General features: G+C 40.6%; 2 protein-coding genes across 2 annotated transcripts; both read left to right on the top strand.

Moving 5' to 3' along the window:
* Positions 1 to 1,434: 1,434 nt before the first annotated feature.
* LOC119421306 (ectonucleotide pyrophosphatase/phosphodiesterase family member 7) lies at positions 1,435 to 8,016 on the top strand. The gene is made up of 6 exons (XM_037688680.1): positions 1,435 to 1,761; positions 2,178 to 2,323; positions 2,660 to 3,289; positions 4,487 to 4,721; positions 7,573 to 7,696; positions 7,879 to 8,016. The coding sequence occupies exons 1-6, from the start codon at positions 1,527 to 1,529 to the stop codon at positions 7,928 to 7,930; spliced, it is 1,422 nt and encodes a 473-aa protein (XP_037544608.1). The 5' UTR covers positions 1,435 to 1,526; the 3' UTR covers positions 7,931 to 8,016.
* Positions 8,017 to 13,998: 5,982 nt separating this feature from the next.
* On the top strand, positions 13,999 to 23,058 carry cbx2 (chromobox homolog 2 (Drosophila Pc class)). The gene is made up of 5 exons (XM_037688679.1): positions 13,999 to 14,096; positions 14,199 to 14,242; positions 21,112 to 21,177; positions 21,367 to 21,436; positions 21,512 to 23,058. The coding sequence occupies exons 1-5, from the start codon at positions 14,025 to 14,027 to the stop codon at positions 22,826 to 22,828; spliced, it is 1,569 nt and encodes a 522-aa protein (XP_037544607.1). The 5' UTR covers positions 13,999 to 14,024; the 3' UTR covers positions 22,829 to 23,058.
* Positions 23,059 to 24,538: the final 1,480 nt, after the last annotated feature.

Genomic DNA, 24,538 nt, shown 5'->3' with positions numbered 1-24,538 from the left:
CCACCCAGAAAGGCCCCCAGCTGGGATTTAATCCGGCGACCTCGCTGTGAGGCAACAGCTCTATCACCTGAGCCACCGTGCCATCCCAAGTTTTGATTCAATTTTGAGTTTGAATTTTAAGCCTGAATGTAGCCACACACCAAAATGGAAGTTGGTATCCCGTGTCTTTATCAAGTTATGCTCACACAGACGGATGGACGGGTAGACAGAGAGTAATTTCAATTCCTCCGCTTCTCTTCGGGAGAGGGAACAAGAACATTGAGATTCACAAATTGGTAACATGCACAATCCAAGAGGACTTGTGAGCTCATTTCCGTCATCAAAGTGAAAACTCTGACAGATGCAACATTGTGAGCAGCAGACCTTGGTGTCTATATCCGACTCCCTACATTCTCTGGCTGTAGCTGGTGAAGCTGTTTGTGTGGGAAAGGTGCACCGCAGCAGGGAGCGCTGAAGGCGAAAACCTCACTTTTCTTCTTGAAGAAAATGTGAGAATCCCGCTGGAAATTCTGTTCAGGACTGAGCAGGTCAGATAAAGTTTGCATGCCCCACAAGTTCAGAGTGTGTGTGTTTGATAAAGTTCTCATAGTAGAGATCTGAGGCTTCCACTGGTCTCAGCAGTCCAAAACACTTCTCCGAATCTTGCTGACAGTGGACGACGGGTGGATAGAGTTAGTATGAGAAAGCTGATGAATATGAATGAGGTAAATGAAAGCTGATGAATGTTATCCTTTATCTCCATAAAGATTAGACGATTCCCTTGAACTTCTGCCAAGGACACACACAATAAAGAACAAATCTGAAGACGTAGCTTGTCTAGCAGTTTGATGGACATTGATAAGGTTACATTACATTGTGGTGGTATATAATGTTGGGGTGAGAATACCGAGTATGATCTGAGATAAAACACCGAGGACACCTTGTGCTCATTGCAATCTAAGTTTTATAAGGATCCAAACAACATCCAGATACATAGAAATAAAACAAATAGGTTTATTAGTGCATTTGCTTGTTGAGAGACTACTGGTAGCTGATGAGATATAGACTCGTTCTCCTCTTCATTTTCCTGGTGTCTGATCAATCGCACACCATCCCAATTCAAGGTGAAACCCATCAAAGTGTCATTCCCCTATTGTCAGTGATTCACAGGAATCTCAAACTCACAGACGGGCAGGCAGACAAACAGAAAGGCAGCATCAACAACAGAGTTAGGGGACAACCAGGCAAGATGCCCAGAGAGATTATTCTGCTTTACTGCCAGTACTCAAGACTGAAATGAGGGGGTGGGGTGGGGAGATTCAGTGTGAACACAACTCCCAGTCGTAAAACTGGCTCATAAACCTCATCAGGCCGCATGCAGAAAGAGCTGAGATAAAGTCCATCCAATCAATGCGATAAGATAAGTTGGTGAAACTTTGTTCAGAAGTTGATTCAGCCAGTGAACATGAAAACAGGTGGACGCTCCTGTAAGTGAGAGTTGCAGCCGAAGGACTGGCTCAGGTAAGACCTGCGAGGTGTTCGTTATCATGCTGTGGACCACGGGCCTCTGCCTCCTCTGGGCCTCCTTCATCCTCGGAGCTCCAGTGAGCAAAGAAAAACAGAAGCTGCTGCTCATTTCTTTTGACGGTTTCCGGTGGGATTATGACCGCGATGTGGACACTCCAAACCTTGACCAAATGGCCAAGGAAGGAGTCAAAGCACTATATGTTACACCTCCGTACCTCACCGTCACCAGTCCATCACACTTCACCATCCTGACAGGTAAAGCACGGTCCTACATGGGTTCTTCAGCTTGGAAATGGATCTGCACATCATGACAGAAAACTGTTCTGAGTTTACTTTGCAAGACTTGGAAAAAAACATCACAAGAAAGAGGAATTAGTTGTAATTGAATGTCCTCGGGTCCAGCGTCTTTTATAGCTGAGTGAGATGATAATACTTGGATGACGAGGGAAGAATTCTGTTCCCTTTCTTATTTCGACGCTCAAATCATCAGCGCCTACTAAAGGAAATTTAACTTGCTTGAAATTAAATTCTCCTAATCTCCAAAGTTAGTCGTAAGACCTCGTGCAAAAGCGTCATGCCACTCGGCCCGTTAAGTTGATAGAATTTTTAATGTAAATGTATCACGCTATGTTACAAGTGGAGGCAGGGCTGACGGTGATTCTCTTCTGCAGGGCGCTACATCGAGAACCACGGGGTAATCCACAACATGTGGTTCAACACAACCACCTCTGTGAAGAAGCCCTACTACCAGACTCAGTTTGTGAATGAGTGGTGGGACAATGGCTCCCTGCCTATCTGGATCACAGCACAGAGACAGGTCTGAGCAGCACAATTTCCATCTCATCACTGGGAGACTGTTTACAGCAATAGAAACCTTTTTCTGTTGACAAAACACCTCTGACGCTCTGCTGAGTGATTTCAGACACTTCAGTTGCAAATTATCCTGCAGGCGTAGATGCTAAAAGATAGAACTGACAGCAAAAGGTTTGGCTCTAGGTGGAGGAAAATTAATAAAAACGCAGCAATCGTTGATTTGATTTCCTTCTGTGTTGACCCACAGTTTGAGTTGATGAAGTGTGCACTTACTTGTCATCAATTCCAGCACATGTGTTGCATTTATGTAAATGGAGCCTGTTTTTCCTCCCTTTCCCAGGGTCTGAAAGCTGGCTCTCTTCACTTCCCTGGCACAGCTTCCAGTTACCAGGGACAGGTTGCTATGGTGCGCGAAGTGGAGCCCCTGCTGTACAACTACAAGAACGAGACGGCTTGGCAAGAGAACACAGACAAGGTGATGGGCTGGTTCAGAGATCGGGATCTGGATTTTGTCTCCATGTACTTTGGTGAGCCAGATGGCGTGGGCCACAAATACGGCCCAGACTCACCTGAGCGCAGGGACATGGTGAAGCAAGTGGACAGAACCGTGGGCTACATTCGACAATCAGCTCAACGGCACAAGCTAACTGACCGACTCAACATCATCATCACAGCAGATCACGGCATGAGCGCTGTGTTCCGCAAGGGCATGGTGGAAGAAATCACCCTGAAGAAGATCCCGGGCTTTTTATTCAGTGACCTGTCCTTCCACCTGGTGGACTACGGCCCCTCTGGGATGCTGCTGCCTAAGCCCGGCAAGCTGGAGAAGGTTTACCAAACCTTGAAGGGGGCTCACCCACACCTGCACGTGTACAAGAAGGAAGAGATGCCAGAGTACCTTCACTTCTCAAACAACAGCCGCATCCTGCCCATAATTTTATGGGCTGACCCTGGATATGTCATCAATGGGGTGAGTTGATATGAAAATGTATTTGTTGTTCAGCAGCAGCAGTAAAAATAGCATAAATGCAACGTTTCCACTCGTACTGCGACTTGCTTTTAGCCAGATGTGCAACGGAGTGACAGGTGCTGCTGCAGTTTTCTGCCCACAGCAAGTCCTATCGATTTACCCTTTAAAGGGTAAAGGAAAGTGCCAATTATACTTATGCAAGTTGCCACATTCAAACAGCAAACATTTACATTCCCTGCTATAACAGCTGTCGTAACATATTAACGCTAGTCAGCAAACTTATATAATTATGATCTTCTAGATTGGTCATGAGGAAAGCAAATGACACGCACTTTTATACAGATGGAGATAACGCTGATAGCTAATCTGTCCTGAAATATGCTCATGCCTTGACCTCAGGAATAAATCTGCTCACTGGAAGTTGTGAAACAGCTTTTTTCAATCAGCAGCAACAAGTTAAATTCTAATCTCGGGACGTTACAATTTTAATCAAGTGCATTTGCACGGATAATCCAGGCCCTGGCGGATGACATGCAGCGCTCTCAAATGCTTCATGAAGCAATTCATGCCTCAAAATTCAAAATTAGCATATTCATTTGGCACTACACTCACTCAGCCACTCCAGGGCACAGACACTTTTCGGCTGAATGTGTCGGCCCGCACTGTGAACCGTCACATCATGACTTCAAAAGTACGGAGCTGAAATCAGAAAATGTTTAACGAAACGAGCCAGCTGCGTAAATCCTCTCGTGACGTGGGTCCTCTCGAGGCTCGGGGTGACGACCAGCAGTGATCACTGCGTTAGCGGAGTCTTTGTTCTCTCCGTTTGGGCCTTAATCTCATTTGAATCCAGAGCAGAATAGATTATGTAATTCCTAAAATAACACTATTCTACATACTCATATTTATTCAACATGCTTTTGGTCACATTGCAAAACGATAAACACGTAGGAGTTTGTTTCTTTAAAATGTTCTGAATGGATTTTAAAAGAGCTCCTTTCACCGTGGTCTTTGTTGAACAGAGGCACAAAGAGAGAAAAGCCTCGTCGAAAATATTGGACTTTTTTTTGCTTAGCCAACATCTCCCTCTGCTGGAAGTCGGCCAAGATGTCGAGATCTGTTCGGCTTTTCTTAAAAAGTGCTCTGAACCCAACAAACTACACCGTGCCAGTGACATAATCTTCCTTTACCTCGCAGTATTTTCCAGTTCAGTTCAACAAAGGAGAGCACGGCTACGACAACCAGGAGATGGACATGAAGCCGTTCTTCAGGGCCGTGGGGCCAGTTTTCCACAAGAACCTTGAGGTGGGGCCTTTTGAGACGGTGAACATCTACCCTCTGATGTGTCACATCCTGGGCATTCAGCCCGAGAAGAACGACGGCAACCTGGACAACACCAAACACATGCTGGCTCCGGGCGTCCCGACCGGTGGTGAGTTCCTTATCACTTCCTTCATTTCAGACCAGCGTCCAGATCCAAACAGTTTAATAAAAAAAAGAAAATTAAGAACACGTCTCATTTGATGTAAGTAAAAATAATTCAGTTATCTCCGTTCAACACTTTTAAAACTGAGGTTAAAGGTCCGCATGCTGCCATGAACTCAAACATAAAATATGTTATCCTGAAGTTTAAAGTGTTTACTCCAGAGGTTTCCAGATACTGTATGGTGATATGAAATTCTGAAACATGCTATGCAAACTCAATGCAAATCACTTTTATCAGCATGTGCAACAAATTTGAGCTTAAATATGTACAGATACATTCAACAGTCTGATTTCTCCATCATATCCGCCTTATTCCTAGCCCCCATGCTGCCTTGCGTGAATTATGGGCGCGACTTCCAGTGCGGACCAGAACCAGCGTTTGTTTCTGTGCGAACAGTACGAGCTAATGTAGTTTCTCTGAGCATTGTGGATTTAATTTAAACATGCAGGAACACCACCTGTCAGAGCTCAAACAGGACAATAACGCTTCCTGCTGAGGACGAGCTGAAGAAGTGGCAGCAGATTACATCTACTAGCATATTTAGCTACTTATACTAGCATATTTAGCTACTTATACTAATATATTTAGCTACTTCACTGACTCTGTTCTTCTGACGGTGAAACGATGATCAACCTGAAAAGCTCTGGGGTGTATTAGTATCTACACAGTAATAAGGTCGGTGGTGTTTTTTTTAAAGAGGTGGGGCACAATCTTAGACACAGAGCCCAGCCAAAGCCTTAAAGTCCTCCATCACTGAGCTTGGGTTAATTACAGAGAAAATCATAAAACTAAGACGAACAAATACTATAATGATGTGCCCTCCATACACCTGAATGCTCTCATCACTGTTTTCAATCCTTCTGAGGAACCGGCGTCTCTTCTCTGGTGGTTTATTGGAGTCCAGACACAAAGTAGGATGCAGGTTTTCCTCCGTCGGCCATTTGTCAACAAAGTGAAATGAGCTCACATGCAGTGTTTTGGGTCCGTGTTCAAACTCTGTTGTTGTGGCCACTGATTTAGTTTGGTCTGGATGTTCTGCAGCCATGAACACAACAGGTACCTGAACTCACCACGGCTATTTTAGTAAACTTTATGGTTGTTAAATAAAAGTAAACAAAACAAAAACAGAGTTTTATCTACTAAACTGAACACTAATTACTTTCAAATAAACTGCGGTACGTGCTCCGCTACCATGGCTAACCAATGTTTACTGCTACTTCCTGTCTGACAGGAAGTTGTACCCATAATTATTTCAGACGGCAGAGCCCCCAAGAATACGGTGGATACGGCTTTTCCATGGATGCCACCGTTCATGGCTTCGCAGTAGTTTGAATCATTCTGTAATTTTGACATCAAAACACTGAAAATCATGTTTCTTTGACTCTTCTTTTACCCATAAATAAGCACTTAATGCCTGAAAGGGTATTTCGATTTAATTCAATTCAATTCAGTTTATTTATTTAGCGCCAAATCACAACAAAGTTGTCTCAGGGCACTTTACAGAAACATTCACATACATAAAAGCCAATTAGTCAAGTTCTCTATCTAAGGAATGCAGCAGACAAGTTGAATCTTGGCTTCGTTGCAGACTCCCATCCTGAGCAAGCACAGTGGCAACAATGGAAAGGAAAAACTCCCTTTTATTTCTGGCAGTAAGAGTCTGAATGTTGAAGGCTTAGAATATTTTTCCCCCAAAGAATGCGGTTAAATGTTAATTTGTCACAATGTCATAATTTTGGAGACACATTGGTCTAACCAGTAAAATATTATTTCAATAAACAGAACAAAATGGATGCAATTGCCAAAGCTTACAGATACCTGGAGCTGGACATTAGCGTCCAGAAAACTGATCCTCCAAAAACCAGTACCCCACCTTGATTTTCCCAAGCACCCAAAATGTACATGGATAACAATGCCTTGGAAAATGTAGACCAATTCAAATACCTTGATACTTCATCGATGCTGAGATCCATCAACACACAGAATGCACTAGTGGGATCTTTGCTTGGTTGATTATCTATAAAGCAGAAGTCCCCTGCTGGAAGTTGGACAACTACAGGAGACAACTGAAGGTCCTACAGCAGTACCACCAGAGATGTGTATGCAGGATCAGCTGGGAGGACAGGCCAACAAATGTCCTGAAGGAGGTCAATGCCCCCAACATCCCTCCAACCATCACTCCACACCGGCTACAACGAGCAGGATGCCTGGATGACAAATAAGTGCCTACCTTAAACAACTTCTTCAGGGCCACACACCCAACATGGATAGAAGAGCAGGTTCACAGAATATACTAAAGACACCTGAGAAAGTGCTGCTTGGACCTGAACATCTGGAAAGAGGCGGCCCCAAATAAACAAATGTGGAGCAGGATGGCCAACGCAACCACACGACCGCCACGTTTTTTTTTACCTGCGAATGTTTCCTGCAATTTGTGTTCATTTTTTACTCGAGTTTCATTTTGTGCCATTAAATGTGAAATAAACGTTTTGAATTTTGAGCTGACTCCTTGTTCTTTGCAAGTCAGGTTTATTTAGTGATAATTTAGGACTTTAAATTTGATTTAATCTGGATGTGGGTTGTCCTCACACATGATTATTTGCTGCTGTGAAACAATAATTACCAACATTATCATTTAATATGGAAAACTGTGGGACTCACCTCGCTAAAAACTATCATTTCCTGTGGCGGCTGCAAATAGTTGATGTCAGCATGACTGTCGTTGGCATAAAAACAACTTTAATTAAGTGCTCAATCAGACGTTAATAAGTTTGTTTCTCTTCTTGGATGTTTTCAGGTGAAAATATCAACTTAAAGAAAAATGCCATGATTGGACTGGCTGCAGTAACTGGGTTTCTTCTTGTGGTTTTTATAGTGACAGTTTCACACAAAATACTCAAGAGGAAACACAAAAATGAAAGGTAAAGACTTAAATATCATAAGCTACAACTTTTATTTGAGGCACAGGGGTAGTATAAAATTTATAGTAATACTTTTGTGTCAGTTTTATCACACAGCCTCATGTACTCAGCTGTAGTAACTGTCAACTGTTGTTTGACTGTTTTAGTCTCAACCTTGACTCGATTCTTTGTCTCCGTTTCAGATCTGAAAGCTTCAAAGACGGAGAGAAAGAGACAAAACAAACTTCGTTTTAATCATCTTGTACTCTCTTTCTGAACAAAACATGCATGAGCTGCACATGAAACACTGAAAGGAACAACGGAACTGTGTGAAAATTATTAACGAGAGTGCAATTATTTAAAGCTGCTTTAATTGGATAGAAAATGGGTTTTCTATAGATTTGGTTCTAAACCAGTAAAGAGTAAGTGAACAAGGTTTGAACCTTTTTGATAACAAGCAGCCATTAAAAAGTTTGGATGAGTGAAATTTTCTCTTTAAGCAGAACTTTATCATTTGCTTTTCTGTTTGTTTTGGGAGAAATCTGTAAATAAATTATATTTATGTTAATTGTTTTTGCTTGCAGATAAATAAAGTTATTAAAACGGTTCAATTTATATTATTTAAACACGATGAAGAAGGGTCATTTGAATGTGCGCGTGCCACTAGCACTTACAAAGAAGGATCACGTTTTGACTACGGGAGCTGCCGAGGGTCAGTTTCAGACCCGCTTGGTTCAAAGGCATCAAGTTACACAAGTGAGCACGAGACTTCCGGTTATTGTTTCCAAAATAAACTGCTCTTAGGCCCAACAAAATGACATTTCAGACATACAAATTATGCAACAACCATTATTTAAAGATAATGTCACAATTTCTACCTTTTTTCTTTTTTCTTTTTCTTTTCCATATTTAAAATGCAAAAAAGTCATAGGTAAAATAGTTTACCCTATTTGCTTTTATTGCTAGTCGACCTCAAACGATTAGTTTGGTGCAAAACCTTTTAAACATTTATACGTTACATATTTCCAAATACTAGTGTATTTTGCTATCAGTGTATGAATATTTAATTTAATATTAATTTTACAATGATAAAGTATTTTCCATATTTGTGTCCTTGAATAACTAATTAATGAGGCATGGAACAAGAGATCCAAAATCACATCAATGCTTTTGAAACCAGCTAAAATGTGTGATGAATAATTTTCAGCATTTACACAAGCGTACAAAACACACTCTTTTTGGAGAGCCCCACTCCCATCTCCAAAAGTCTTGAGAAAAATGTGGACTTTCTCAAAGCCTGTTTAATTCTAGGTAAAGTTGAGACATAAAACCCATGTACTTACATGGATATTGTACTAAAGTAAAATTATTGTCATTCCACGTTTTTACGTGCCTCAAAAATGTTTAAAACGTACAGATACAGACATAAAGATATTTCTGATAAACAAAGAGGCCCTCTGCAAGTTCTATACACTGCTCAGTTCATACCACCTTAAACTGGGAAACGGACTTGGAGGAATCCATATCAGAGTCAATCTGGAGAAGGATCATCAAGAACATTTACTCATCCTCAATCTGTCTGAGACATGCTGTAATGCAATTCAAGGTAGTGCATTGGCTGCACTATCCAAAGACAAGCTGTCCCAAGATCAAGGCCAACCTGGACTCCGCATGTCGTTGCAAACAAACTCCAGCTACACTCCTTCATATATTCTGGACCTCTCCCAAACTGCAGACCTTTTGGCGATCTATTTTTGACACCTTCTCTGAGATATGTGGATAAACTGTACACACATCACCATTCATCTAACTGTTCGGGGTGGTCTCTGTGGACATGTCCTTCAGCAAGTATGAGAGGGATGTGATTGCTTTTGGCTCTCTTCTGGCCAGGAGACTTGTTTTGTGCAGTTGGAAGGACCCACATCCCCCAGCATATGTACACTGGATAAGAGAAGTCATGTATTCGGATCCATTTCAAAATTCTCATGTATGTTTTTAAATCACTGAACAGTTTCGCCCCATCCTATCTCACTGATCTTCTGCAGCCATATGTCCCACCGTGCTCTCTGAGGTCAGCAGACCAGATGCTTCTCTCAGTCCCAGAAACCCGTCGTAAGCTCAGAGGTGACAGGGCTTTCTCTGTTGCAGGTCCACGACTGTGGAATGAGTTGCCACTGAGTGTCCGGCAGGCTCCCACACTCTCAGTCTTTAAGTCTCGCTTGAAGACCCACTTCTATTCGCTTGCCTTTAACACGGTGTGATTTGTTTTGGTCCGGTCTGTTCTCTACTCTGTTGGCCATTTTAGTTAGCTTCTGCTGCTATTTGTATCTGTATTTCTATTTTATGTTTTCCTGTCTGCTGTGCATGTTTGGTTCTTTTGTACAGCACTTTGGTTGGCCTTGTTGCTGTTTTAAGTGCTATATAAATAAATTGGTATGGTATGTATCATGTTCATCTGGAAAAAAAAATAGATATACCCTGAAGGGTTCTGCAAAATGATTCTGGGACACCTGGCGGCCTTTTTTTGTCGTATGTTGAAAACATGTCAACACCTGTATGAAGGCATTCTTGTATGTGTGGGTGATCTGTTGTGGGTGGGGAGGGGCAGGAGGGGATTTTGTCCTCTATTGTGTTTGTGTTCGAAAAATAAAATAGAATTCATAAAAAGACCTTTATTTTTTTTTTTTTTAAAAAGCTTCTTTCCAGAAAATAATGTAAGTACCGGTACATTCAGGTTAATGGTTTTAAAGGTTTTAGGCCCCTTCAAAAATTAGATGAAGACCCTGCAATGACTTAAAAATCTGCTAGAACATGAAATGTTTTTTGTGTGTTCTTGGCGAGGTCTTCGGGTAAAATCGGTAAGAATGTGGTGGGTTCCTCTGAGAGCTCCACGGTGGTCTGGAGCATGCACAGAACTTCCACAGAATGGTCATAGTGGTTTATCGTGGTGTTGGCTGGATATCCATGACATGGTACTGTCAGAATTTGAAGCAGGTCGGACCACGTTGGTCACAAACGGGTTACAAATATGAACTAAAAGTCCTGACGCAGTCCAAGGCTACGATCGCACTGTAGGTCCAAATGCTCAGATCCAACTTTTTCTGCGTGGTCGTTCACATTATAATTGAAATGTGACCTCCATCAGACTCCAGTGTAACAGTCTACAGTTCTGAAGCGACTCGTGGAAGAAGACGGGACGTCACACACAGCACGCCGTGTTTGTGGAAGTATGTGTGGATCACACACACCACATATGTATCTGATATATTCCAACACATGAAAAACACCTGTGTTGGATTTTTTTTTTTTTTTTTTTCAGTTTTAGATTATAAAAATAATCTAGCATGGGTTGCAAAAAACAAATACAGTAATTGTATTTTGGCCCGTTTTTCCTGCAGTGTGAGCACAGTCTAGGTCCAGCCTGATTGGGTGTACGGGGTGTGGTGAGGGTGCAAAGTATGGAAAGCAGCAGAAATGATTTATTTGTTGTTGTATTAGGAGTTGACATCATGACTGTCTTTATTATGAAGGGTTTCCAAATTTGGTGCAATCTGGTAATCTTCTAATTGGTCGTGGATGTAGAGGGGTCATCGTCATGTAAAAGGGGGTCAGTCCCCATCAATTTTCATTTAAGTCATGTAATGTATTCATTTGTAGAAAACAAAACCCATGATGTCTTACTCTGTGCAATTATTTATTTAACATAAACTAAGGTAGCATGCAGGAGCCGTTTATAGGCCCACCTTTCGGTCTTTGAGAAGCTAAGCATCAGTTAGCTACTAATCAAATATATTGATGAACGGATCATCAGCAAGTCTGAGCACCTTGGTTAAAGTGTGGTGGGTTTCAACACAATGTCAAGAAGGAAAGACAAAAGCAGTGACAACTGAGGGACATGCCTGTTGCTGCACATCGATCTGGGAAGGGTTAAAGGTCATTTCCCAACAAATCTGAGGTTTCTAATTTATTGATTACTTTAAAGAAACGAGAAAAAAGCATCAAACAATGGGTTATTTTTGATGTTGACTCGGTGTGGAGCCTCTTCCTGTTGTTTGGGCTGAGTTTCACTGAACTCAGCAGATAACAGACTCAGGGGAATGTCACTGCACATTATTGATTTGTAGACAAATCACTTTCCAATAACTGAGCAGAGCAGCTTCAGAAACACCCGTGGATCATGGGTAGCCCCCAGCAGATGACACAAACGGCTCACATTTCTAGTAAGCGCACAAACGAGCTCCTGCATGAAACGTGCAATCAGGTTTACAGTGAAAAACAAATTCTCCAGGACGCGTTTGTTTCTTAGCATCTGACAGACAAACTGCGTGAGGACTCACCTAAACTACAATAAAACCATCACACAAGTGAAGGAACAAGGAGAAATGCATATTCTCCTGGAAAACATTTAATCTGAACTGGAACAAAGTATGTATTTTCACTTTAGTTGTATGTTTAAATAACAGCAGCTTGATTTAGAGATTACAACATACAAATTGTATCAGTATAAAACAGTTTAAATGACTTGCCTTTAGTTAAAAACTTTGTTTTGGTGCACATCACTGTAAGTACGAAGTAAAAGAAAGAGGGTTTCTTTACGATGATGGTGAACTGGTTTGTCCACGTTCAGCTGTGTTTTTTTAAAATGGCTCCGAGTTACAAGTGATGCACTTTCGAGACTTTCATAAAAACCAGTTTCCAGCTCAAAACATATTTATTTATTATACAAACAAAAATCTTTCCATGTACAACATCTAAACAAATGATTTGAGCAACGTGCACAATAATTCAGATCGACTCGACACCAAAGAATCTGTAAACAGACACTTGAAGAAGACTTTTTACAATTTTAAGATTGTCAGACGATGCATGTGCAAATTTATTATTTAGTTTTTAACAAGATTTCCAAACAAACAGTGAGTCAAAAATGGTCCTTTTAATTAAATGATGTTGATTCTCCAAATTTCACAGAAATGTTTAGATTTACTTTTTCTCGTTTTTTTTTTTTTTCATTAAACCGTTTTGTTCAGAAGTTTGCACCTTTCATGAGCGTTTGTGAAAATTAATTTCAGGCTTTTAATGTTTGATTTGAGTCAGATTTTTTTTTGTTGGAGGATGATTATAAAACCTACAGTTTCAACCGTTAAAAAAAACAATTTATTGTGGATTTTCTCCCTAACCTTATCTTTTATTAAGCAGCACTGAAGATTCTAGATGTCTTAATAAAAACCCTGTTCACTTCTTGTTAGTAATCATGATTGACTGCAGCTGGTAGTCGGTTATTTTAAACAGAATAAAAGTACTTTTTGACAGCACTTGAATTCACCAATACTCAGAACGACAGGAAAGTCCTAAAAACTTAATGAAAATCTAATCGGGGGACTACACAAGTTGGGGACGTCTTTTGGAGCCATTTTTAAACATGTTCAATTTCAAGTTCATGATTTCAAGCAAACGGGCAGCACGGTGGTGCAACTGGTAGAGCTGCTGCCTCTTAGCGAGAAGGTCCTTGGTTCAAACCCCGGTCCAGGGGCCTTTCTGTGTGGAGTTTGCATGTTCTCTCCGTGCATGCGTGGGTTTTCTCCGGGTGCTCCGGTTTCCTCCCACAGACCAAAAACATGCATGTTAGGCTGATTGGTAACTCTAAATTGTCCCTAGGTGTGAGTGAGAGAGTGAATGGTTGTTTGTCTCTATGTGGCCCTGTGATGGACTTGCGACCCGTCCAGGGTGTACCCCGCCCCTCGCACAGTGATTGCTGGACATGGGCACCAGCGACCCCCGTGACCCAAAATGGAATAAACGGGTAAAGATAATGGATGGATGGATGGATTTCGAGCAATTCTACAGAAGATGACCCAAATTGGTTCGGCTGTTCGGTATGGAGGGTGGAATGTAATGTGATTATTTAAAGGGTACATTTCTTTATGCAATGGGACAATTTATTAATTAACTGTGAATTTAATAATTTAATTGTACATTTAATGATGTATTCAATAATTAATTTATTTATTTAATGGGACTTTATTGGCACATTTATTTCCTGATATATGTATTTATATAATTTCATGATGTATGTATTTAATTTTGCCATATTCCACCCTGCATATAACCAAGAGAAGAAGAAAAAAACGTTAGGCCTTAAAAATACGCATTTTGAGAAGGTTTTATGTGTGATTTACATAAACTAAAAATAAAAAGTTTTTTTTTTTTTTTTTAAATGAATACATTTCCGCGTGTACGTTTATTTTGAAGGCCACACATGGAACATCCGGTTGTGGCCCAGCTCGCTCCTGATTGGCTGAGCGCGTCTCGTGCCTTCTGATGAAGAATCCGTTTTGGGGGTGAAGCAGACATGGAGGAGCTGAGCGCCGTGGGAGAGCAGGTTTTTGATGCGGAGTGCATTTTAAACAAACGGCTCCGGAAGGTTGGCCTTTTTAAAACACTTTTACACGAATTTACGAGTTTCTCTCTTCTTCGGCGGCTCTTTTCAAACTTTCCGTCTCGTTTTTCCCCCCAATTTTTTCAGGGAAAGTTGGAGTTTCTCGTGAAGTGGAGGGGATGGTCATCCAAGTAAGTGCAAGTGAGCCCGAAACAATGAAAACAACAACAGCGTGTCGCTCCCACCGAACCGAACCGTTAGTTTTCACTCCACGGTACCGAGCCCGGACCTTCTGACAAACCCGAACTTCTTTATCTTCATTTCTTGGCGCAGTTGTGGATTTTTAGTTGCGCATTTTGTTCGAAACGACTGCGTTTTCTGCTCGGGTTTCTAAAGGAAAAACTAGAGTCCCTAACGTTGTTTCTCGTGTTTCTGATTCTTTAAAGAGGTTTGCGTCAACAACTTGTTTTTGTCTCGTTTTATCCACAATTTCTCGACCTTAAATAACCGAATCACGCTGTTGTTTTATTATATTTAATCTTCGTGCGTCTTGCAGCGTTTTATTGACTTGTTTGTCGTTTTGTGCACATTGTTGCTGTAGCCCACCATCGGGCACGCCGTTGTGCCAGCTCCATGGGTTTCTGTTAGAACCACATCCTTTGTGTGTGTGCATGTGCGCGCGCGTGAAAAGGGTGGGGGGGTTGATTATTTCCCTGGTGACTGCTGATCAGAATGGGCTTTTCAGGTCTACAGATGTTGAGGTTTCTACATGATGACCTGGTTCATTCGTTCCTTTAAGTCCTTTTGACAGCTGATATGACAAAGCATGCACGCCGTCAAAGGAGTGCTTCAACCTTTAGATTTAGACAAAAAAAAAAGTTAAAAGAAGAAAAAACAACAAAATATAAGACCTGGCATTCCTTGTAGGAACGTATATCACCTGCTGCTTTTCATGTCAGAGTTTCAGACTGGAAACATTTTACGTGGAGTTGTAGCGATTTGTTCAAACATTAAATATAATATTAGGCGTGATCTGCAATATACGCTCCTAGAATATGCTGCAAGACTCGGCTACAGTCATATGTGTAAAACCCAGGGCTTTGAGCCGGATCCTACCGAAACAGGATCCAGGAGCTCTTGGGTCCGGTAACTCCCAGGCCTCCTAATAATAAAGTTATGAACAAACTGGACTGCCTGGAATGAATAAAACCTATATTGGATATGTAATCTGAAAATAATTACATAAACACTCATTTTAAACACAACAGCCACTTGCGAGCTTCCTAATATCACATCAGAGCTGCCGCTTCAAGTAAGCATTTCCACTTCTGCCCTTAAAATAATCTCGGCCCCTAAAAGTTCAATCGTGGAATATTTAATTGAAAATGCAAAAACATAATTAAACAGCGCAACTAAATTGCAAATAAGTTTTACAATTTAAGTGGGTCGTTAATAAAATTTTGATTTATTAAAAATACAATGAGAGAATGGAGCTGGACAATAATTCGATACATCTCGCGATATACTTTTCTTCAGTAACGATGATATGAATTTTAAGCACATTTTCGATAGGATTACAGCGTTTTCTGTTCGGGTTGAAGCGGCCACTTCAGTTTCAACCCGGACAGAAAAAAGTGCGACACAACTACGTGAGTGCGTGGTGACGTAATGTTACGCAGAGCTCGAGTCCAGAAGGCGTTCGTGGTAGCAGGCTAAGCTAGGCTAATCTCCCAACGCGCGTTAAGTTTTCGCTTCGATCGTCAGAATGTGACTGAACAAGCTTCCACAAGCGAAGAGAAAGCAGATGACATCACTGATAAGAGAGAAAAGACTAATTCGCTGGTTTGGAAGTGGTTCGGCTTTTTAAGATCCGATAAACTGCAGGTTTCAGTCAGTGTGCTGCAAAATGTGACGGAGAGTCGTTCTAACCAGCGGTTGGAGCATCGAACTTGTTCCAGTTGACAGAAGATGATGAGTCACAATAAAAGTTTGAGCCAACGTGTCCCTGAAACACCCCCAGCGCTGCAGGTTTTTTATCATTATATTTTATCATTTATTGTTAAACAAATTCATCAGAAAGAAGAAAAAAAAAACATTGAATGAAAAGTTTGCAGAAAGAAGAAAATAATCCTCATCTGCCCCTAATTTAAAAAATACAAAATAACAACTTTGACTTGAACAATCTCCAAACTGAAAACAAAAAACACTTCAGGTATCCATCACCTGGTCCTATACGTTCCCAACAACTTTAACTATCATCTTTTTAAACATATAAATTGTTTTAGACATTTTTATGGTGATATCAAGACAATTCCATAATCCTGTTCCCTGAATTACAACGCAGCTCCTTCAGATTAGTTCTAAATGGAGGTTTTACAAACGTTTACATTCCCGTAAGTTATATTGACTCTCCTTTTTTAATATTTATTTTTTACAAATTTCAATTGAATATTTGGGGCTAATATTTTTATGAGCTTTATACATGACTTGTAAAATACTATATTCAACCAAATCATAACATTTTAATAATTTCAATTGATGACATAATATATTTGTTGGGTGACCACAGCACTTCATAATACTAATAATTCTTATAGCTCTTTTTTTGTAAAAAATAAAAATAGTGTTTGTAATTGTTCTAGTTCATATGGAACAATCATTACATTATACAATATATACAAAGCTTTGTCATTCAAAAACTATTTTACTTTATACAGTAATGCAATCGATTATTTTTATTTTTAAGTATTTTGCATGAGATTTCCATGTCAGCTTCTCATCAATAACGTTTATTTCATTAACAACGAATTTCAATGCTGTCAATTTTAAAGTTGTTGTTTAAAGTCAAAACTATTAATATTGACAAAGTTGAGTATTTTATGTTTATTTGACAGTGATTTCAATTTTTTTTGAAGGCTAAATGCAAATAAAAGGTGAACATTAATTTATTTGTATAGTTTGTAGTTTTTCTGAGGCTTTTATATTGTTTATATCGATATCGAATTATATCGTTATTGACCGAAATTAAGAAATATATTGTGATAAAAGTTTTGTTCATATCGTCCAGCCCTATGAGAGAAATGTTTTGATGGGTAATCACATTATGAACATCATGTATCAAAACGACTGTGCCAATCTGTCAAAATAACCGTGATCAAAATGTCAAAAGGCAGCCAAATTTACTTTCATTAAAAAAAAAAAATTCTCATTGTAAAACTAAACAACTGAGAATTGAAGCACATGAAGGCATTGGCCATGGTGGAGCGGGTGTGGGTGGTGCTTGAGCAAAGCGGAGCGTGCTCTATTCACACAAGGAGAGCTGTTGGTCAAGCTCCTTCTTGTTGCTCTCCAAAATAGTTATTGAATCAAGTGTTTACAGATGTAGGTAAACGTAGATGTTTTAACCCATTAATACACCAGAATGCAGGAAATAGTATCTACTTTATTCAAAATTTTATGGGGAGGACCCCCAGACCCTCCACTATTAGCGTTCCGGCATAGTTTGGTTTACAAATTAAGCCCTGCGTAAAACTGAGTTCACATCATGTTTGCTTTCTGTGGTGGTCGTCCTGAATGGGGTTGACTCTAAATCTGTCAATTGGTTCATGAGATATTTTGCTAACATACAGCAGTTTGTGTGCAAACATACTGTGCAGTGTGTGGCGCTTGAAGTATCTCACGGTGTATGCTCAGCCACCGCCTCAGCAAATATTAGTTCAGCATCTGTAAATATGACTGATTTATCTTCATTTTTGTGCTGGATAATGTTGAATCAGATTGATTCCAAACATTATTCCCTAGGTGTAAAATTAATGATTACTTTCGCGAGTTTCATAAAAATGTGTCCACTAATGTCCAGATATTTTGGTGACAAAGACACAGACAAAAACAAAAGACACATCTGACCTTTTGGCTTTTTTAAAGAATGCTCAAATTAGGGATGTGCGATATGGCGTAAAATTCTGATCACGATATGTATTGTGAAGGGGGGCGATGACGATATATATCACAATATGTTTTTTGTATAAAACTTGCAATGGGATTAAAAAAAGTATAGGGTGTTCTTTTGCCATCATTTGTTTTGAAAACTGCTATACCACAAAATAATCTCAATTAAGAAAATGCCACTACTAGGTCCAGAGAGTTTTTAAATAATAAATCAAGTATTAGGCTTCTTTCTTGTAGTGCAAAACAGTACAAAATTTATCAAATGTAGTTTTAGCCATATGTTTTTAACTAAATAATATGTTGTTAACTCTTAACAGTTTCCAGTATTCTCACTTAAGAAATGAACAGCAACAGAGCAGCATTTTACACTGAAAACACTTCAACCCTCTAGTGGGCGTCTCCTTCCGCTTTAAGGAGAGCTGACACAAAATGGCGACCAGTTTCCTTTGTGGCTTTGACCAGAGGGTCTTGCAGTAAAATCACACAACACAGCGTTCTTTTACAGATCAGAGAGCAGGTTTCTCTAACGCGGACCAACACTTACTTTAACTTTCGACGGAACACAGCGTTTTGCGCATGCGTCCGAATATGGCAACATTACGGCAAGCCGGCCGTAGTCAGCTTGCAACTTCGCTACTTAGCTCTCGAAGAAAAGACTTTAACACCACTTGCGCACAGTTTCCGATTTTAAAAAGTAACGATTAAATCTGACAACTCTTGATATTCAGACACATCTCTGCGGTTAGCCGGTAGAATACAGATCTCTATCATAGGCTAAATGTCTATCGTTTCTACCGTGGACCGTATATATCGTGCATTCCTAGCTCAAATCTGTCTGTGATAACTGTTTTAGGTGCTGGTTATTTAGCATTTTCAACAACAGTTTTGGTCATTTTGTACCCAGACCTTCATGGATATTAAAAAGTGGCTGTCTACCATGAGTGTCAACCTCAATAGTCAATTACGGTATTTAAAGTAATTCATTTAGTTTATTTCATTATAATCTACTCATCTAGTTAGAATTTGGTCAAGATTGAAGCTTGGATGCTTCAGATCCATTTGTACTTTTGTCGTGTTTTACCTCTTCAGATGCTGCTATTTCGTAACAATGTAGATGCAATGACATATCTGTTCATCTATTCTCTTACCCGTCCATCATTTTAACCAAACTCAAACATTTATCTAATCTGAATAAAATGTTTTCTATTAAATCTCCACCATGTTTATTTCAGTTTCCAATTGAAAGCTGCATCGACCCTAACTCAGATCTTAACCAAATTCAGAGCAGATGGCTAATTTTTCCATATCTGTGCGTTCTCGGCTGTACTAAAAGGTAGACACTTGTGATGAGTATGAGCAAACCCTTGGGAGGCTCCTCCTCTGCGTATTTACAAAAGTCTGGCTATGAAGTGACAAAAACTATAAAAGACTGAGGTGCTCAGTGTTGGTTGTGCATGGACCTTCCTGCTACTGCCACACAAAATCTTTGCTCAATATTTGTAATATTGACTAAATTTATAGTCATTTCTTTCCTTTTCTAAGGCCACTTAGCTCTGGCAGCCATATTTACTCCATGACTTATGGTTGGCTCCATAAGGTAATCAGTAGACTGCATCCAGTGGTTAATGTTTGAAAGTGCCATTGAATGCGTTTCAATGTTTGAGATATTTTACTTGAAGAAAGACAAATACACAGACGCTTGCAAAAACAGTTATACAAGAGTAAGTACACTGGCACCAAATTATAAAGCCAGACTATGAATGTACTTTTTTTTTAATGCCCGATATCCATCATATTTTCATTTTATGTCATTACTCCTCTCATGTTCATCATGTAGCATTACAGAGTGGTGAAAAACATGATCTGTAGAAGAGTTTAGCAGTTAGAGTAAATATTTTAAACCATCTAGGGATGCACGATATTGAATTTTTGGCTGATAACCAATACTGATTTTTTTTTTATATACTTTGTCGGAACATAGCCCTCTTATTTAGGCTTTTTTGCTTCAAAAATTGTGTAATAGCTAAGAACTGGCGACATATATTCAGTAACAGCCATATGCATAGCACTTTAACTTATATTAAATGAAAAGTGTTAAATGTTATTAGCATTAGTCACCTGCGATGCTGTCTCACTTGTGGAGGCTTGTTCCAGGTTCCTATAGCTGCAGTGTGGGATCCTCTGCACTCTTGTGCATGAAGAACAGCCTTTTTAAGTTCAAAGTTTTTGTCTATCCATTGTGCCGTAAGACCAGTCATGCTAACGAGGCTAACACGACGTCCAAATGTCTGTGGTAAAACTCACCCGAGTACTATCGGCTATTAGCTTCTCGATGACTTCAGAAATGACGGCTTGTAACTCGGGTAAGGCTACGTCGGAAAAATTTCGGACGATGTGGCGAGGCTCAACGTAGTCCAAAAATCTTCGGAATCCAACACCCTCAACAAAAATAAAAACCTTCCACACCGCCGACATTTTGACTTCTTCCTCTCTGCCATGATCAGATCAGGTAGGCGCGTGTGACGTCATCACGTTCTGCTGGTGCTGCAGGCATCCTTGTCACTGGGTTGTCGTAAAAAAACAGCGTATTTTATATCGGTGAGTTATTTTGATGGAATGGCTGATGTCCAATATTTAACTTTTAACTAATATCAGCCGATACCATGCCGATAACATTTTGCATGCCTGAAACCGTCATTGGTTTCTAGTATCCTCTATACCATGTTGTCCCCTTGAACCTTGAAATTTGAAAAGCTCAAAAAGGTGCATGTTTATAACCGTTACCTAAGCTGAGATAAAAAGTCTCTGCTTTCTTATTTGACATTGGATGTCAACACCAACATTTCTGGGCCTACGTCAGTGAGTTTCTGTTTCCATAAAGATCCAAAGATGTCTTATTAGGTAAAAGATTATTAATAACAGTCATTTGCAGCCAACTCGAGTAACGCAAAGGTACCCATAACCATGTTAGTGTCTGGTGGAACAACAGAGTCCTCTGTTTGTTCTTGAATTAACAGAATCTGTTGAGATCTGGGCTCGCAGGTCGGCTGGCTCACCTTGCTTGTTGTGTTAATGTCATTGTAGTAAATCTCTTTATGTTCAATTATTCCAGACACAACAGCTGGGAGCCTCAAGAAAACATCCTTGATCCAAGACTCTTGGCTGCATTCAACAAGAAGTACGTGTCCTCATTAAGACCTGGAGTAAATTAATGTATTTTAAAGTTTCAAAGATAAACTAAACCTAAAACATCTTAAATATGTTTTTGATGTGGCTGTAATTTTTATGTTTTAGCACTTTTTGGTAATAAAAGGTTTTGATTGGTGCACAACATGAGGATAAACATTATATCATTTATTTTCATTAGAGAGCAAGAAAAGGAACTTCTGATGCTTAAAAGAGGCAAAAGGCCCAGAGGACGACCACGAAAGATCTTAGTAAGTCCAAGTCAACACAGAACTTTACTTGTCAACTCAGGAAGGACAATTTGTTGTTTGTTCCTGAATTTTTAGGACAATGCACCCGAGCCTACAAAGTCGAGCAGCTCTTCATCTGCTACATCTTCCTCATCCTGTGATTCCTCATCCTCATGCTCTTCTTCATCTTCATCATCAGACGATGATGAAAGCCACGTTAAACAAACAAGTCCAGCTGTAAGAACAAGAGAGCTTCATCCTGTCCCCCAGAAGAAAGCCCAGATTGTCACAAAACAAGAGTCTCAAAAGAAACGGAGCAAGAAACTTCCTGAAGCAAAGGATTTTCTGCAGAACAAAAGCCCCTGCAAAATCCTGAAGACCACCAAAGATGCGGATCTTCCAGGGGCCATCAAGAAGCCTGTTCACCCATCAAGCTTTACCTTCATGGGTTTTCACCGTAACACAGCCAGAGATATGGTGGGTGGTCAGTACAGGAGCCCCTTGAGTCATGGTGGGGCAGTTAAAATGAGCTCAGTTGGACCTGGCCGGTCATCAGTCCAAACCTCATCAGGCCTCCTTAACAAATCCAACCCGAGCAGAAACGTAACCGACGGCAAACTGCCCATCTCCACCAGTATGAATAATGGAGCAAGTCTTGATTTGAAAGCAGCTGCTTGTAAATCAAAAGGCGTTGCGGCATTGAATTTGAATACATCTAAACACCCCATCCAAGGAACCGCTCAGCACACCCTGAGTCCACCCTGTGGACAAAAGAAGCCCCAGGCTCCTGTGTCAACAGTGCAGCGGATACCCAATACGAAAACTGTGGCATCCTTATCGTCAAAAAACTCCTCTTCCAGTCAGGGTTCCAGTCCTCAACCCCTCAACCTTCAGAATAAAACATCTCCATTCAGTGGTGCTCATGGAACTGGTCCTACACCAGCATCAGGTCTGAGAAATCCATCAAACCCAGCAAGGAAGATCACAATCACACAAAGCCAGAAGTCCAATCCTCCTAAAAGTCCTGTAATCCCTGGAAGACTACCGGCCAGGAAACCCCAACTTGGTGGAGACAAAGAGGTGAACGAACTCCAGACGAACAAAGTCCAAGGCAGACTGGACAAATCCTGCACAGAAATCCAGAACCAGCAGGAGAGAGTGCCCACTAAAGGCAGCAAAAAAGCCAAGATAACTGAAATGAGCACCGGTGAAGAGGAGAGCAGCTCCGACTCGGACCCTGACAACTCCTGTGCCGGACAGGGTCACTCAGTTCTGAGCCAGAACCAGGACTGGAAGCCCACACGCAGTCTAATTGAACATGTGTTTGTAACCGATGTCACAGCTAATCTGGTCACTGTCACAGTCAAGGAGTCACCGACTAGCGTGGGCTTCTTCAGCATCCGCAACTACTGACGGAGCTCGGGTCGACCAAACCAGAATAGTCCTGGCTCAAAGAACTGGAGAAACTCGGCAGACTAAACTACAGGGTTAATAATTAGTTCTTTATTTTATTCTAGTAAAGAAAAATTTAGGGATTCAAGAAATAAAAATAGAGTACATAAATGATTGTAACTATTTATTCGCCAATTTTGGCCTCACCTGATGGACTCCGATACAAATCTGAACTTCAGCAGTCCTCATTTTGTTACTGAGATCGTTTAGGAGATAAAAACCTACTCATCTTCATTATTAAAGCATCAGCGTTTAGTAGAAACTACTACTCCATAATCATATATGTGTTTTGATGTTGATTGGACAACCATAGACCCAACATCAGATGGACATTGCCAACTCTGTGCCATTCAGTGGTTTGTGGACCAATTTTTCAAAGCCTTGGTTTGGGATCTTTCATTTTTCTGAAACCGGAAATTACAAAGGAGGGACTCATTTGAAGCAGCTGTGGCTGAGTGGTTAGAGCAGTCCTCCAATGGGAGAGTTGGGGATTCGATTCCACCAGCAGTCCCATGTTGAAGTGTCCCTGGGCAAGACACTGAACCCCTCATTGCCTCTGATGTGTGTCCCATCAGTGTATGACTGTGATCTAAAGCACTGATTAGTCTCTACAGATTCAGATTAGCTTTGTAGAGGTGTAGTAGAGTGCTGTGTGGAGGTAAATGAGGGCACAAGTTGTGTTGTAAAGCGCTTTGAGTATCTTGATAAGACCACTGAAACTCTTTAAACCTAAAGATCAATCCCATCAGAAAAGCTACCTGCGCTTGTTTCATTTTACTCAAAATAAATCAAGTGAAGTGTGGAACAGTGGTGCAGTTGGTAGGGCTGCTGCTTCTCAGCGAGCAGTTTGCCGGCCGGGACCTTTCTGGGTGGAGTTTGCATGTTCTCTCTGTGTATGCGTGGGTTTTCTCGGGGTACTCCATTTGCCTCCCACAGACCAAAAACATGCATGTTAGACTGACTTGTAACTAAATTGTCCCTAGGTGAGAGCTAGGGGCTACAGCGCCAAATGTCCAGGCCTAAAAGTTACACTCATCAGTCTTCATTCAGCTGTTCCCATTTCTGGGGTCTCCACAGTGAATCCTCCTCCTCCATCTCTCTGTCTTCACTCCAACTACCTCCATGTCCTCTAACTACATCCATATATCTCCTTTTTGTCTTTTTCCTGGCAGCTGCTTTTCTAATGTCCTACCAATATACCCACTGTCCCTCCTCTGGACATGTCTAAACCATCTCACTCTGGCCTCTCTAACTTTATCTACCAAACAATTGTTTAAAAATCTGATCTGAATCTGCTGGGGTTTTTTTTCCAAAATGCACTTCAGTAGAATAAATCATAAACATGCGGATGCTGCCAAGATGGGTACGATGTGAGCAGTAAACGGCCGCAAAGCCCTTCTTACGATCCGCACACACAACAAGCCATGTGTGATTTTCAAGACAAAGAATAGTCCACACTTCTTGCTGTTCACTTAGCCTCAAACTCTTGGAGCTCAGTGCGCTGATGAAGATTCTCAGTCATCCAGGACATGATAAATTTTAAAAATGGTAAAAAAACAACACAACTGGACTTTATTTGAAACTGAAGACGTTTCGCTTCTCATCTGAGGAGTTTGTTCAATTCAAAGAAACAAGTGCGGGATTCAAGTTATAAAGCAGAAGTGTTATGTA

Source organism: Nematolebias whitei, chromosome 15 (assembly GCF_014905685.2).
Source record: "Nematolebias whitei isolate Nwh7 chromosome 15, NemWhi1, whole genome shotgun sequence".
Taxonomy (NCBI): domain Eukaryota; kingdom Metazoa; phylum Chordata; class Actinopteri; order Cyprinodontiformes; family Rivulidae; genus Nematolebias; species Nematolebias whitei.
This window is presented reverse-complemented; position numbering and strand designations above follow the sequence as displayed.